Below are 15,693 nucleotides of genomic sequence, written 5' to 3' on the forward strand. Positions count from 1 at the left end.
TGTGGCCTTTTGTTTGAGCAATTGTCAACTAAATATAGCTTACCTAAAACTCACTTTTTTCGATACCTACAAATTAGAGATTTTTTACGGTCTCAAATCCGTACATCTCCTAAAAGTCGTGATAAGAACCTATTAGATGTAACTTTTACTTTGAAACCTTTTTATAATGGATCTATATCTAATATTTACCGATATAGATCCATTGGTTGCTGGGAATGAGAAGTGCCCCTTTAGATAAAACTAAAAATCATAGGGAACAAGACTTACAGACTTCAATTTCGGAGGAAACATGGAAAGAAATTTTCAAATTGATTAACACTTCATTGTTACATGCCCGCCACTCTCTTCTACAATTTAAAGTGGTCCATAGGGCCCATATGACCAAAGATAAGTTGTCTCGCTTTTATTTCGATATATCTCCTCAGTGTGATAAATGTAATAATGGAGAAGCTTTGCTCATTCATATGTTTTGGACATGCCCTAGTCTTGAAAAATATTGGAAGGAAGTATTTCAAACCTTCTCAGTACTTTTCAAAGTAAACTTTAAGCCTAATCCTTTGACTGCTCTATTTGATATTGTTGTAGGGAAGGATATTATTTTGGAGTCAGCTGATTTGCACCTTCCAGCTTTTATCTCTCTTATGGCTAGGACAGCGCTTTTGCTTAAATGGAAAGAAGTAGTCTCGCCTACTCACGCTCAATGGCTACGTGATGTAATGTCATGTTTAAATTTAGAGAAGATTCGGTGTTCAACTTCTGAACCTAAACAAGACTTTCAAACAATGTGGGAACCCTTTTTTGAATTATTTTCAAAACCTTTGATTTGCTGTTGAAGCACAGCTGATGGCTAATAATATACTTTTTTCTCTTCCTTCTTTTTCTTCACTAATCAGCTTCGGTTTTGGTAGTGGGCTAGATAATTTTTCTATAATAATGACTATATTTCAATTTTGTGATTAATTAATCTGTATGAATATGTGGAGGCAGACATAATAGTGAAATTTAAGAGACTACTAGACAGGTATATGGACGAATTTGATGTGGGGGGTTATATGGAAGGCAGGGTTTGAGGGTCGGCACAACAATGTGGGCTGAAGGGCCTGTACTGTGTTGTACTTTTCTATGTTCTATGTTCTAATATAGGGTAAGGAGTTTTTACGTATGATTCAGTATAACGTATTTGATATATATTTTTTTCTTGAAATTTCTTGAAACACAAATCTTTATCTGTGGTCTTGCCAACATCTGTCTCCACAACCTCTCCACCAACTGTTCTAGCACTCTGGTTCCCATCTCCCTGCAACTCTAGTTTAAATCCCACCATGAAGCATTAACAAATCTTCCCTCTCCAGTTCAGGTACAAACCATCCCTTCTGTATTTGTCTCACCAAAGTGATATATCTGTTCTTGAAGGGGATGGCCACAGGGGTACTCTACACTGGTTCCTTAACCTCTTTCCCCTTCCTGACTGTCACCCAGTTTCCTGTGTCCTGCATCTTGGGTGTAACTACCTCTTGATATGTCCTTTCTCCCCCTCAGCCTCATGAATGATTTGGAATTCATCCAGTTCCAGCTCCAATTCCTTAACGCGGTTTGTTAGAAGCTGCAGCTGGATGCACTTCTCCCTGTTGTAGTCACCAGAGACACTGGAGGTCTCCCTGCCTTCCCACATCATGCAAGAGAAGCATTTCACTATCCTGCCTGGCATCTATACCGTTCTAACTGGGAATATATAAAGAAGAGAAGAAAAAAATACTTAAGGTTGACTTTTCATTGTCTTATCTGAGTGAAGCCTCTCATTGAGGAGCCAAAACCTCGAAGAGCTAAAGTCTCAAGACCACCACTCTATGTCCACTGAGACGATGGACACTGTGCTTGTCCCTGCCTTCATTTAACTTGCTCTTACTAATCAATCCCAAACACTGATTGGCGACTGGTCACGAAACTGTGACCTGCTGCTGCCTTTTTATCCTCGAGAAGTGAACCAGATTGATGTCCCCTCCTCTCCAAACTTCTGATGTCTGGATTGGCTGCTGGTCAAAGCTCTTTTTCTTGTAAAATTTGACTTCTTGTAAAATTTAACTATTTCACCCTTTAACTGTCTCAGATCCATTCAGCACAGCCCTCGTTTCTGCAAATTCTGCTCAATAAGCATAAACCAGAATCCTTAAACACCAATTTCTCCTTCCTGTAATTTGGGACTCAAAATTCCTCTGTGTTTCCAAGACCTATGAAGGACATGTTAGAATCCTGATGCCCACATGAATTAGTCTGGCTGTAGAGTGGCATGTATCCCTGGTTTTGCTCTCTTCCATCTATTAATCCCTGTTGATCACAGAGCTGCTACCACTTCTTGCTTCATTGGTAAATGTGGTCTTGCAACCTGTCCCCACCCTCAGTCACTCTGAGACAAATTGTAATCTAAATGCATATCCTTGCAGGACACCATTAGTCACATTTCCATCTATTAATCCCTGTTGACCACAGAGCTGCTTCCTCTTCTTGCTTCATTGGGAAATGTGGTCATGCAACCTGTCACTCCTCGGTCAATCTGAGACAAGTTGTAATCGAAACACAGATCCTTGCAGGACACCATTAGTCACATTCCCCCAACATCAGCCACATATCTCCTGTAAATTATTCCTTCACTCTGCCTTGTTCCATTGAGGCAACTGTCTGCTCAAGTCAACATTTTGTCTTCAGTTCCATGAGCATCGGTGAAATGCCATTAAAGTCTAAACCTCCAGCAGATCTCCCTCTGGGAAAGGACTTCAGCTGTGGGACTGAGGACTTCAGGTGCTGGTGGTCCTGGTAAAGCAGTTCACAACATCCTGACTGAGATACTCTCTCTGTTCCAACCAAACTCCAGAGAACCGAGTTCATCATTTATATGAAAATACAGAATAATATTTCAGTACATACCTTTAAACGCCATCCAGAAAATTGTAGCAATGACGATGATAATGAGAAAACCAATATTACTGAGAGGCATCCATCTTTGAAATTTATCTTCATCTCCTTTGGATAAATGAAAATTAATCAGTTTGAAAGCCATAGTAACTGATCTACACAAATTATTTCACATAACCATCAATTTACAATGTGTTTTTGGTAATGAAAATGGACCCTGAGTCAGTCAGGCTTCTTAAACACAGGGAAACCCAACCAGTTCAGAAATGGAGCAGAAATCAGAACACCGGACTGAAGAAAGTCCAGGGATCTCTCTCACACTGGCAGCAAGCAGAGAATCCAGGAAACAACAGAAAAACACAAACAAGCACATATTTGATAACTTCTGTAATCCCTTATCGAGTGTCTGCACATTCAGAATTGGCAGATACACTGCAGTCTCCCTGTGTACATATCCAGAAGATGAGGTAACGATGCACTACAAATCAGCTTCGTATTATTCTAGAGATCGTGAAGGTTTCAGTTGATCTGGTCCTGCCTGTGGTGACAATACCCAGCCCCAGCTACAGCACTGAGGTTCCACTGTGAAGCCTGTTCTCTTGTTGAGGACTGACCCATCACCACACCCAGATGCTCAAGGCTTCAAACAGTGTTCTGGCCCAAGAAAAAAACTGAACTCAATGGGAGTGCAGACTAAACTGTCCAAATGCTGGGACATTTAACATGGATAAGGGTAGTGGTTGTCCAGGAAGTCCATTGGGAACCAGTGATACACGTCTGAGGGACTGTTCACCATAAGATTCAAGGGACACTTTTCCTTCACCCAGATATTTTAATTCATTCAGACTGATGTGTTCAGTAATTTTTGTTTAGAAGGCTCCAAGACCATAAGACATAGCAGCAGAATTAGGCTATTTGGCCCATCGAGTCTGCTCTGCCAATCGATCATGGCTAATTCTTTTAGTCATAGTCAGAGTCATACTTTATTGATCCCGGGGGAAATTGATTTTCGTTACAGTTGCACCATAAATAATTAAATAGTAATATGTAAATTATGCCAGTAAATTATGAAATGTCCAGGACCAGCCTATTGGCTCAGGGTTCTGACCCTCCAAGGGAGAAGTTGTAAAGTTTGATGGCCACAGGCAGGAATGACTTCCTATGACGCTCTGTGTTGCATCTTGGTGGAATGAGTCTCTGGCTGAATATACTCCTGTGCCCAACCAGTACATTATGTAGTGGATGGGAGATATTGTCCAAGATGGCATGCAACTTGGACAGCATTCTCTTTTCAGACACCACTGTCAGAGAGTCCAGTTCCATCCCCACAACATCACTGGCCTTACGAATGAGTTTGTTGATTCTGTTGGTGTCTGCTACCCTCAGCCTGCTGCCCCAGCACACAACAGCAAACATGATTGCACTGGCCACCACAGACTCGTAGAACATCCTCAGCATCGTCTGACAGATGTTAAAGGACCTCAGTCTCCTCAGGAAATAGAGACGGCTCTGACTCTTCTTGTAGACAGCCTCAGTGTTCTTTGACCAGTCCAGTTTATTGTCAATTCGCATCCCCAGGTATTTGTAATCCTCCGCCATGTCCACACTGAGCACCTGGATGGAAACAGGGGTCACCAGTGCCTTAGCTCTCCTCAGGTCTACCACCAGCTCCTTAGTCTCTTTCACAATTAAGCTGCAGATTATTCTGCTCACACCATGTGACAAAGTTTCCTACCGTAGCCCTGTACTCAGCCTCATCTCCCTTGCTGATGCATCTAACTATGGCAGAGTCATCAGGAAACTTCTGAAGATGACAAGACTCTGTGCAGTAGTTGAACTCCAAGGTGTAAATGGTGAAGAGAAAGGGAGACAAGACAGTCCCCTGTGGAGCCCCAGTGCTGCTGTTTACTCTGTCGGACATATAGTGTTTTTTAAACCTTCTCAGTCCCACTCCCTGGCCTTCTCCCTGTAACCTTTAATGCCGTGACCAATCAACAACTTATCAATTTCCGCTTCAAATACAACCAACGACCTGGCCTCCACAGCTGCCTGTGTTAACAAATTCCACAAATTTACCATCTTCTGGCCAAAGAAATTTCTCCAGATCTCTGTTTCAAATGGATGCCCCTCTATCCTGGGGTTGTGCCCTCTTGTTCTAGGCTTCCCCACCATGGGAAACATCCTTTCCACATCTACTCTGTCTATTTTGCAAAGAACGGGCGAACCCAAACGCAGGACACTGGCACGGAGATAGAGTTAGGATACAGACGAGGGCGTGAGCGTGGTGGGAGCTGAACGGCAAACAGGAGGGTGAATGGAAAAGCAGGAGGCAGGCAAAACATCTCTTGACACTGGGTGTTGCTGGAGCTGAACGGTAAACAGGAGACAGGCAGCAGGCAATACCTATCTTAGCACAGAGAGACAGAGTTACACAGGTAAACCTCGGTACTGAAGTAAAACTTAGAATACAAAATCCTAAGTGGCCAGGAACGTAAATTACCACACTGGCTGATACAATGATCTGGCGATGAGTGGATGCAAAGCCAGGGTATTTATGCTGCAGGTCGAGATGAGAATCAGGTGTGCCACAATCAACGAGAATTAGGAGAACATGGGGAATTAACGGTCGGGACCGTGACAGTCAAGGCCTTTCAAAATTCGAAATCCTTCTAAATTCAGCGAGTACAGACCCAGAGCCATCAAACGTTCCTCATATGATAACCCTTTCATTCTCAGAATCAACCTTGTGAACCTCCTCTAAACCTTCTCAAATGCCAGCACATCTTTTCTAAGATGATGGGCCCAAAACTGTTCACAATACTCAAGGTGAGGCCTCACCAGTGCCTTATAAAACCTCAGCATCACATCCCTGCTCTTATATTCTAGTCCTCCTGAAATGAATGTTAACATTGCATTTGCCTTCCTCACCACTGACTCAACCTGCAAGATAAACTTTAGAGTGTTCTGCACAGGGATTCCCAAGGGTCTTTGCATCTCAGAATTTTGGATTTTCTCCGCTTCGAAAGTAGTCTGCACATTTATTTCTACTACCAAGGTGTATGACAATGCATTTTCCAACATTGCATTTCATTTGCCGCTCTCTTGTCCATCTCCTCATCTGTCTAAGTCCTTCTGCACCCTTCCTTTTTCCTCAACACTACCAGCCCCTCCACCAATCTTTGTATCGTCTGCAAACTTGGCAGCAAAGCCATCTATTCCAGGCTTTCTCAACCGGGGCTCCGTGAGAGTTTGTGATTGAAAAAATAAACTTTGTTTATTTGAACTCCGTGCACTGTGTGATGCTAGCACTCATAGTGGTGGGCAGTGACCGAGCAGACACGTTAGCAATCTCATTCCAGGTCTCTCAGCCCAGTGTGGCAGTGCAGAGTAGGGCTGTGTTTATTTGGCCATTGACAGTTGTTGAGAACTGTATTGCATGGAGAGGAGGACTGTAGGTTGATAATTAGTGAGCGTTGTATTGCACGGAGGGGAGGACGGAAGACTGATAAATGCTGAGTCCTGTACTGTATGGAGGGGAGGATGGTAGGTTGATGAACAGCGTGAAGTTTGTTTTCAGAACATTGAATGGACTCACCCATTTTTATATTTTACTAACCCCTGTGGTTTACAGACATGTCTGATGTTCCATTGTGGTGATTTCTGAATTACAATTTGTTGAGTCATTTCACTGCACTAGTGCAACAACAGACACAAACCGTCTCTACAATGAAAGCTATTTATCAATGGGTTTTACATGGACCGGTGATCCACGTTGTCCTGTTCCATTGAGCCCAGACTGTGACAAACAACTTACTGCTTCCTTCCTGCTCTCCTCTTCTCTTCAGCAGTTGATCTTCTAGATTCCTGAAAACTCTTGGCTACACCGTGGATCAGCATTCCCCAGCGGTCTCTCACAAGCCAGCTGCCGCCACTCATTGACCTCGATATTTGGCTGAGAGAGCTGCTGCTTAAGTTGGTCTTTGTACCTCTTGTGCAGGACACGGGGATCTCTCTTTCCCTGAGGGAGTTCTCTGTAGAGTACAGCTTTCGGTAACCTGGAGTTGTCCATGTGAGACGTGTGGCCTGGCCAGCAGAGCTGCCTGAGCAGCAAAGTGGCTTCAATGCTTGGAAGTTGAGCCATCTCCAGGACCTCATTGTTGGAGACACGATCCAGTCAGTTGATCCCCACGATGGAGCAAAGGCAGCACTGATGGAAGTACCTGAGCAACTGGATTTGCCTGCGGTACAAGACCCAGGCTTCGGAGCCGTATAGCAGTGTTGTGATGACGGCAGCCCTGTACACCTGGATTTTTGTGGACAGACACAGCTGGTGTTCTTCCACACGTTTCTCGAGGCATCTGAAGGCACTGCTACCTCTGGCAAGTCGATTGTCAACGTCCCTCACTACCGTAGCGTCACTGGATATGACACTGCTCAGGTAGGTGAACTGCTCAAACGTGGTGAGAGGGGGGTCGTCAATGACAATCTGAGATGGGTTGTAAACCCCACGAGGGGGCTTCTGTTGGAGGATCATTGTTTTCTTCAGACTGACCGTTAACCCCAAAGCCCTTGCAGCCTTGGTGAACTGAGTGACTGCAGCCTGCAGCATGTCCTCTGTGTGAGTGAGACGAGCACAGTTGTCCATAAATAGTAGCTCGAGAATGGGCTCTAGCACGGATTTTGTTCGGGTGAGAAGGCTGCCACCCTCAAACAATATGATAAGTCAACGTGTTGATGACATGTGACTTGATGCTGAAGAGGTTTTGTGTGACAAAGTGAAAAACAACAGCTTCTCTATCCAGGGTGATGAGACAACAGATTTAACCAATTAATGTCATGTTGTAGCACTTGTAAAATTTGCAAATGTTGGTGAAATTCAAGAAAACTTTTTCTGTTGCAAAGAGCTGCCCGAAACAAGCAAAGGCCAAGATATATTTAATGTTTGTCTTCGTATCTGGAAACAAAAGGTCTGTCTTGGAGGAACCGTGTTGGCGTCTGTACTGATGGTGCCCTCGATGGCTCCAGGAGGGGTTTCATTTCTCTTGAAACAAAGACAATCCTGATGGTGTCACAGCACACTGCTTTCTTCACAGAGAGGCGCTGATGTCAAAAACTCTTGGAGATGAAATGAAAAAGTTCTGGATGATGCTTCAAAAATGGTTGACTTTATTAAACAAAGACCAGTTCACTTGAGAATGTTTAAAAAAGTGTGAAAAACTGGACAAGGAGCACACCGATCTCCTCCACATACAGAAATCTGGTGGCTTAGCAGAGGAAGAGTTCTCAACAGGATGTCTGAGCTGGAAGGTGAATTACAGGAGTACATGCAAGAAAATAGTAGGGCAGGATTTTACTGAGTGCTTTGACGATGAAGAATGTCTGCAGAAACTAACCGACTCAGCAGACATTTTTCATCATATGAATCAGTTGAACAAGTCTCTGCAGGGTGCTGGAGAAAATGTTTTGACTTAATCTGACAAAAATTTTGGATTTAAAAGGAACTGAATCTGGAAAAATCATGTTGCAAACAGAAATCTTGAAATACTTCCAATGCTGCTTGGGCTTGAGAGTGAGCAAGGATCAGAAAGTCTCGAGTCTTACGAAAACCCCCTGGAATAACAAAATTGAACAGTATTTTTCCTCCCATTCAACACAAGTGTATGACTGGGTGAGGGACTCTTTCTCTGAATCTTCTGCTCAGCCTGAGAACTTGACTTTGAGAGAAGAGGAGGAATTTTGTGAGATGCCTTCTGATTGTGCACTCAAGCTGAGATTTACTGGTCTGCCTCTGGACAAGTTCTGGATTTCTGTGAAATGAAGAGTATCCTGCCATTCATAGGAAAGCAATGAACATTTTGCTGCAGTTCTCAACTTTTTACATGTGTCAGCAAGCTTTTCCGTGTTTAACAAGCAATACGAGCAAGAATAGAGATTGTTTGATTTCAGTTGAAGTTAAATCTGTGTTGTGCTTCTCTCAAGTTTGACCCAGAAATGAGTATTTATGCAGCAAAAAAACAGGTACAGATTTCACATGTTAGGCCTATATTTGTGCCTGATCATGTCACTTAGTAAGAGAATGTTTTTTCAAAGTCTTGTATAAAATTGTGTCTTAGGCTATACTTTTATTCATACTGCAATGGCTTATATACCTCCTAGTTAAGATGAGATGTATTTATTCATATTTTTGATGTTGTGTACAAGGTACAGGGTTGGTGGGATTCCAATATTGTTTGTATCGTTTTTTTTAGAATTGTCACTACCGTATTGGTTTTGTATATTTTGTTTAATTTATCTTCATACTGCATACATAACTAGCTGATACACAAGTGTGTGGACCGAAGTTAAGCTTTTGATAGTTCCTTTCTGCATTAAAGTATCTCAAACAGATAAAGAAATTAAAGACCTGAAAAAGTGTTTGTTGTTCTGATTGTGTATTCTTCCCAGGCTACAAAATTTGGTAGCAGCAGTGGGGTAATTCCAAGCCAGTTTAGAGGGTTTTTGATTTTTGTATGCAGTACAATATACAATACATAACAGGGTAGTGGTGAAGGACAGGACAGTCATTCCCATGAGACAGTGTCACATGGAGACCATGGTAGAGTCTTGAAGCCGGGTTGGGTTATCAGGGACTGAAGCCAGGATGTAGAACTGTGACGGTGATCCAGAGCAACTGCGGCCGTGAAGTCATCGTGTTTTCTGCAGGAGATGTCAGCAACCCCTTTTCCAGTCTTGTTGTGCAGACCTTCTAAGGACTTGCATTTTCATAATGTTACACTCAGAGGATGAGCAAACTGAACCTGATTTCAATGAACAAATTTGAGAGATGCATGGTCGGCACAAGGAAACAATGGCAACTGTTGATAAATTAATCAAAAGGTCCTTTGTATACGTTGCAAGGGAAAGACACATCGCTCCATTTACCGGGGGGGGGGGGCTGAGAAAGATGGGGGTCTGTTGATGACTTTATTGAAGAAATCAATTGTGTACTTCATGCTAGAAATTAGACTGGCCAGGATCAGTATGATTTTGTTATGGCACTGCTCAGGGGTGCAGCTCTAGAAGAAGCACTGATGTGCAGTGAAGACCAGGCTGATGACTTGTTCACCTATCTCAGGGAGGCTTTTAGAGACAAGCATAGTGCACCCCAGCTGTTGCATAGCTTCTATAGTCACAAACAGTGTGAGGGTAAAGACATAGAGAGTTTTCACATGTCCTAGCCCAAGCTCTTAACTTCCAACTGAAGTGTTCCCCCGATGCTCTGGCCAATGAAAGGGTGGTGCTCGGAGATCAATTTATAGAGGGGATCAGAGATCCTTCCCCTGAAGGGAGCTCCACCGATTTGTGCGGAATAACCCTGGGTCCTCGAAGTTAGAAGTGCAAGAGGAGACTCTTACTGGCTACAAGGACAGTCACAAACTCCTCAGGTAGGACACTGCCAGACACTCTGAACCAGTTCTTTTCTCACTTTGACAGCCAGAATGGAGAAGTTGGCATCCAGTCAGCACTAACAGAGAAGGATAACCCCATACAATTACACCAACACCAGGTCAGATCCGCCTGCGCGGAATCAATGCGAGGAAAGCAGCTGGCCCAGATGGAGTCACCGGAAGGATTCGTAAGGACTGAGCAGATCAACTAGTGGGAGTATTTACTACCATTTTTAACCTCTCGCTACTACAGTCTGTAGTCCCCACCTGCCTTAAGTCAGCCACAATAATACCCATACCAAAGAAAAGTACAGTGAACTGCCTTAATGACTATTGCCCAGTTGCTCTAACTCCTATCATCATGAAATGTTTTGCGAGACTCATACTGTCTTATATTAAGTCTGCCATACCTGCTGACCTTGATAAATACCAGTTTGCATATCGTGCAAACAGATCGACAGGGGATGCAGTCATCACAGCTCTCCACACAGCCCTTACAAACCTGGATCAGGATAACACCTATGTAAGAATGCTCTTTGTGGACTACAGCTCAGCTTTTAATACAGTCATCCCCTATAAACTGGTGCAGAAATTGAGCAACCTGGGCCTTGGCAGTTCACTGTGCTCATGGATACTGGATTTTCTGAGTAACAGACCCCAAAGTGCCAGGATGGGAGAACACACATCATCTACTCTCATCCTGAACACCGGTACACCACAGGGATGTGTTCTCAGCCCCATCCTCGATTCTCTTTTCACCCATGACTGCTCTACCATTCACTCCACCAACACCATTGTCAAATTTGCTGACGATACCACCCTAATAGGTATCATATCAGACTGTGATGAGACAGCCTATAGGGAGGAGGTACAGCATTTGACAGAATGGTGTTGTCATAATAACCTGGACTTGAACATCACAAAAACCAAGGAGCTGATGGTAGACTTCAGGAAATCAAAACGCGTCGAGCACTCTGCTCTGCACATATACGGGAAAGAGGTGGACAGAGTAAAGAGTTTCAAGTTCTTCGGCGTCCACATCTCGGCTGACCTCACCTGGACTGCCCATATCTCTTATCAGGTGGGGAAGGCCCAACAGAGGCTCTACTTCCTAAGGAAGCTAAAGCACGCTCTCCTCCCTCATCAGCTGCTGATCAACTTCTATCGGACAACTATAGAGAGCCTCCTGACGTATTGCTATGCAGTGTGGTTTGCCAGCTGCACAGAACAGAACAGGAAGGACTTGCAGCAGGTGGTGAGGGTAGCAGAGCGGGTTATTGGCACAACATTACCCTCCCTCAGAGACATTTATACTGGCAGACTCCAAAAGAAGGCTACTTGTATTTCAAAGGACCCTACTCATCCTGGACATCACCTGTTTTCCCCTCTACCTTCTGGGAAGAGATACAGAGCATTAAGGATGAAAACAAAGAGACTCCTTAACAGCTTCTACCCACAAGCAGTGAAATGTATAACACCCCCTTCCCTTCTCCTGCCCCCCTCCTAGGACGGCGGCAGCTAAATGCATCACAGTTCCAGGAATGGCAGGTGTGCAATAGTCCTACCCCTCCCCCCCATCCATATATTATTAATTTTGGACTGCACTCCTGAGGTTTTAGAGTTTATTTTATGTATATATTCTTTGTCATGCTGCAAAACGTTGAGCTGCTAAACTGTGTTTCATTGCTCCACAACAATGACAATAAAGATATTCTATTCTATTCTATTTTATTCTATCTGTGGTTTTTAAGAGTCCTCAGGAAACGCAAAGACTGTAAAGTCAAAGTGTGGCGGTAGCCAGGCACAGTGCTCACCTCCTGAAGCTCAGGAATCCAAGTCTGTCACTCTAGACGATGTCCTTAAAGTAGTCGCAGAGCAGGGCAAAGCCACTAGTGAGTTGACTCAAGCAGTGAAAGATCTTACTGTACAGAGAGGTGTTACATATGCTATTAGCAGTAGGCCCAAGCTGCAGCCGAGATTCACAGAGGATGGGCAACCAATATGTTTCCAGTCTCAGGTGGGGTGATGTGGTCAAAAATTGCCCACAGAAGTGAAGTGTGAGGGACGTAGAGCCGGCATCTTCCAGCCCTCAGGTCGTTGTGAGTCGGGCAATTCGGGACAACCTCACAGATAATGTACAGACGTCCCGTGACCAGTCGCTGCAACGTGCCAGAGGACCATGTACTGTCGTTGTGCTTCAGATATCAGGTGTCACTGTCCATTGTCTGTAAGACACAGGTAGTCAAGTGAGCACCCTGACTGAGCAGTTCTTTCCAGAACACTTGAATGGAGAGGATGAGGATATGTTGTCCACTGCTGGCTGGCTTAGGTTAACAGCCACTGACAGTCTTGATATTCCCTACCTTGGGTATCTAGAGCTGGAGGTTCAAGCGATGGCCATGAAGATACCCAGTTGTGGCTCTCCAGTTGTCAGGGATCCTGTTAGCACTGAACAACCCGTCCCATGCATTGTAGGCATGAACATTATAAGCCAATGTAGACAATTTGTCTACTTGTCAACTTGTCTACACAGGATTTGACACCACTCTCGAAGGAAAGTTGGATTCTGGCTGGAGAGATGATTTCCAGAAAGTGCAGATGTGAACTACTGAAAAGAAAGCCGTAGTCCGAGTATCAGGAAAAGATACTGAGCACATACCTGCTGAATTGTAGTTACCGTTGTGGCTAGGAAGGCCACTGGAGATGTTGGTCGTGACCATAAGATGTTACCTCAGCCACTTAACACCCCTCTACCGGGTGGTCTAATAGTTATTCCCATGCTCGTTGACTCTCGTAGTCGTACAGTATCAGTACAGGTTTTAAACCTCTCTCAAGAGGATGTATGGCTCTCACCCAGGACCCGGCTGGGTATACTGTCAAAATTAGAGTGTGTAGATAGTGATCAGCAATGTGCTGTAAGATTTCAGTGGATCTCAGCTGGCATTGAACATGTGACAGTTGGTGTAAAGGAGGAGGGTAGTAACCACAAGTTAAAGTCAATTCTAAACAAGCTCGACATTGGGGTAATGAAGAACAACAAGCACAGCTAAGAGCATTACTGGATAAGTACCTGGATATCTTCGCTGTTGAAGATGAAGGCCTTGGGTACACTGACAAGGTGAAGCATGAAATTCAGTTAATTGATAACGAGCCCATTTCACAGCCACACCGTCACGTTCCGCCCAATCAGTACAGTGAACTGAAAGTGCACAGCTCAAAGAAGAGTGTGATTCAGGAGAGCAATAGTGCGTATGACTCACCTGTAGCCTCCAGATGGTTATGGATCAGGAGGGGTGATCCGTGGGGCAATGCTGCTGGGACACAAGTTGGGGTCTGATCAACACCGGCTGGGTGGCCTGGGTAAGGGTGTATGATGCTGAAAGACCCGAAACACCCGCTGACCCCAGGTTACATCACTGATAGTGTGTCCCAGCGCATCCGCAGGGTGGATCTCAGAATCATATATGAATATCTTCACATGACATTTGGGTCTGCAATGGGCTGGTGACTTTCCGAGGACCCATGCAGGCAACCATGAATAATTTAGTCTTCCGAATTATGCTTGTGTATCTGGATGATATTCTGATGTATTCACAGACTCTCCAGGGATACAGTTGGAGAGGCTTGACACTGCGCTTCAGCACCTCAAGGAAACTGGTCTGAAGGTGAAATTGGAAAAATGTCATTTTCTGCAGTCAGCAGGTTAAGAACTTAAGACACCAGGTATCAACCAAGGGGATAGGCACAGATCCCGAGAAGGTCTCGGCTGTTCAGCAATGGCCAGTACCATCTACAGTCAAAGACTTCAGATCATTTATCAGCTTTTGCAGTTCTTATAGACGGCTCATTCAGGGATTCTCAAAGATTGCAGGTCCGCTGCATGATGTAGTGAATTTGTGTTTTAATGCAGGGAGTCCGAGTAAAACAAACCAGCGGTTAAAACAGTCTTGGACAGAAGAATGTCAAAGTGCCTTTGACTTGCTCAAAGAAAAACTAGCCATTTCACCCATCCTCAGCTTTGCCAATTTCACACACCCTTTCATAGTGGAGACTGATGGCAGCATAAGACTGTGTAGATTATTGGAGACTGAATCTTAAGACCAATAATGATGCGTTCCCACTCCCACGTATTGATCAGGAGCGTAAGGGGTTACTGTATCGTGTATTTGAGGATGAGAAGCATGGGGAGTGTTATCAGCTTCTGTTACCTATCAGCTTGAGGAGTAAAGTGTTTGGGTCTGTACATGACTCTATGGGCCATCAAGGCATAGAGTGTACTCCACACTTGTTGAGAAGCAGATGTGTTTGGGTGGGCATGCATGAGGATGTGACATGGTGGATGAAAAATTATCCGCATTGTGTGCTAACTAAGATGCCTTAAGATCTGTCCCCCCATGAAATCATTCCTTGCTTCTCAGCAGCTCAAAGTTGTTGCTGTAGATTTCACTGTGCTTGAACCGGCAGCTGATGGGTGTGAGACTGTCTAAGTAGTCACAGACATTTTTACAAAGTTCACTCAAGCATTCCCAGCTCAGGATCAAAAGGCCGATATCACAACAAAGGTGCTGTTGAGGGAATGGTTTATGAAGTACGGTGTTCCTGAGAGGTTGCATTCTGACCAGGGCCGTAACTTCAAAAGAGAAGGCGTAGCTGAGCTCTGCAAACTGTACGTGGTAAAGAAAAGCTGTACTACACCCCATCATCCTACTGGCAACACTCAGTGTGAGTGTTTCAACAGGATGATGCATGACTTGTTACCTACGTTGTCTCCAGAAAAGAAACGCAGTTGGCCAGAGCATCTACCCGAGTTAAGGCTGATTTATACTTGTGCGCCAAATGAACGCCATAACCTACGCAAGTGGCCTATGCGCGTTGTGAGCGTTTATACTTGTGCGTTAGTGTGTCTGTGTCACTCTGCGATCGGGAGCGCGCGCATGCGCACACACCTGCCCGTGCAAGGCTTCATGGTCATGGTAGTCTTTCTCAGGGTAAACAAGTTTAAAGTGAGCGTCTTTTATCGTAAAAGCAAAATATGTCCTCCATAATTTCGGAGGTCTGTAAGGCTTTATGGAAAGCATTGCAGCCGGAGTTCCTTCCCTGCCCTTCAGTCGCTCAATGGGAAGCTATTGCAGGGTAGGAGGAAATGCAATGCTACATGCGGACCAATCACGATTGTAGTGGTGTGAGTTGCTGCGATGCGTAGTTACATTTTGGGAGAAGTGTGCGTCAGGCTACGGCGTAGGGATCCGCGTAGGCTCTGTGTAGGGTTTGCAGTGACGCCGTACCTACGGCGTCGATTTGACGCAGAAGTATAAATTAGCCTTTAGTGTATGTGTATAATGTGACGCCTCACGCC

General features: G+C 44.4%; 1 protein-coding gene across 4 annotated transcripts in view; it reads right to left on the reverse strand.

Annotated features, from left to right (window-relative positions):
• The window catches only part of LOC140198142 (uncharacterized), a 188,439-nt gene that overhangs the window by 32,666 nt on the left and 140,080 nt on the right, over positions 1-15,693 (reverse strand). For 3 of the 4 annotated variants that reach the window (XM_072259107.1, XM_072259106.1, XM_072259108.1), the window contains one exon: positions 2,923-3,018. In XM_072259107.1, coding sequence (XP_072115208.1) covers positions 2,923-3,018 — 96 coding nt within the window. Of the gene's footprint in view, positions 1-2,922; positions 3,019-15,693 lie in introns of those variants that run through there. The other variant, XR_011886108.1, reaches the window with a different exon arrangement.

This window comes from Mobula birostris, chromosome 5, assembly GCF_030028105.1.
Source record: "Mobula birostris isolate sMobBir1 chromosome 5, sMobBir1.hap1, whole genome shotgun sequence".
Lineage (NCBI taxonomy): Eukaryota > Metazoa > Chordata > Chondrichthyes > Myliobatiformes > Myliobatidae > Mobula > Mobula birostris.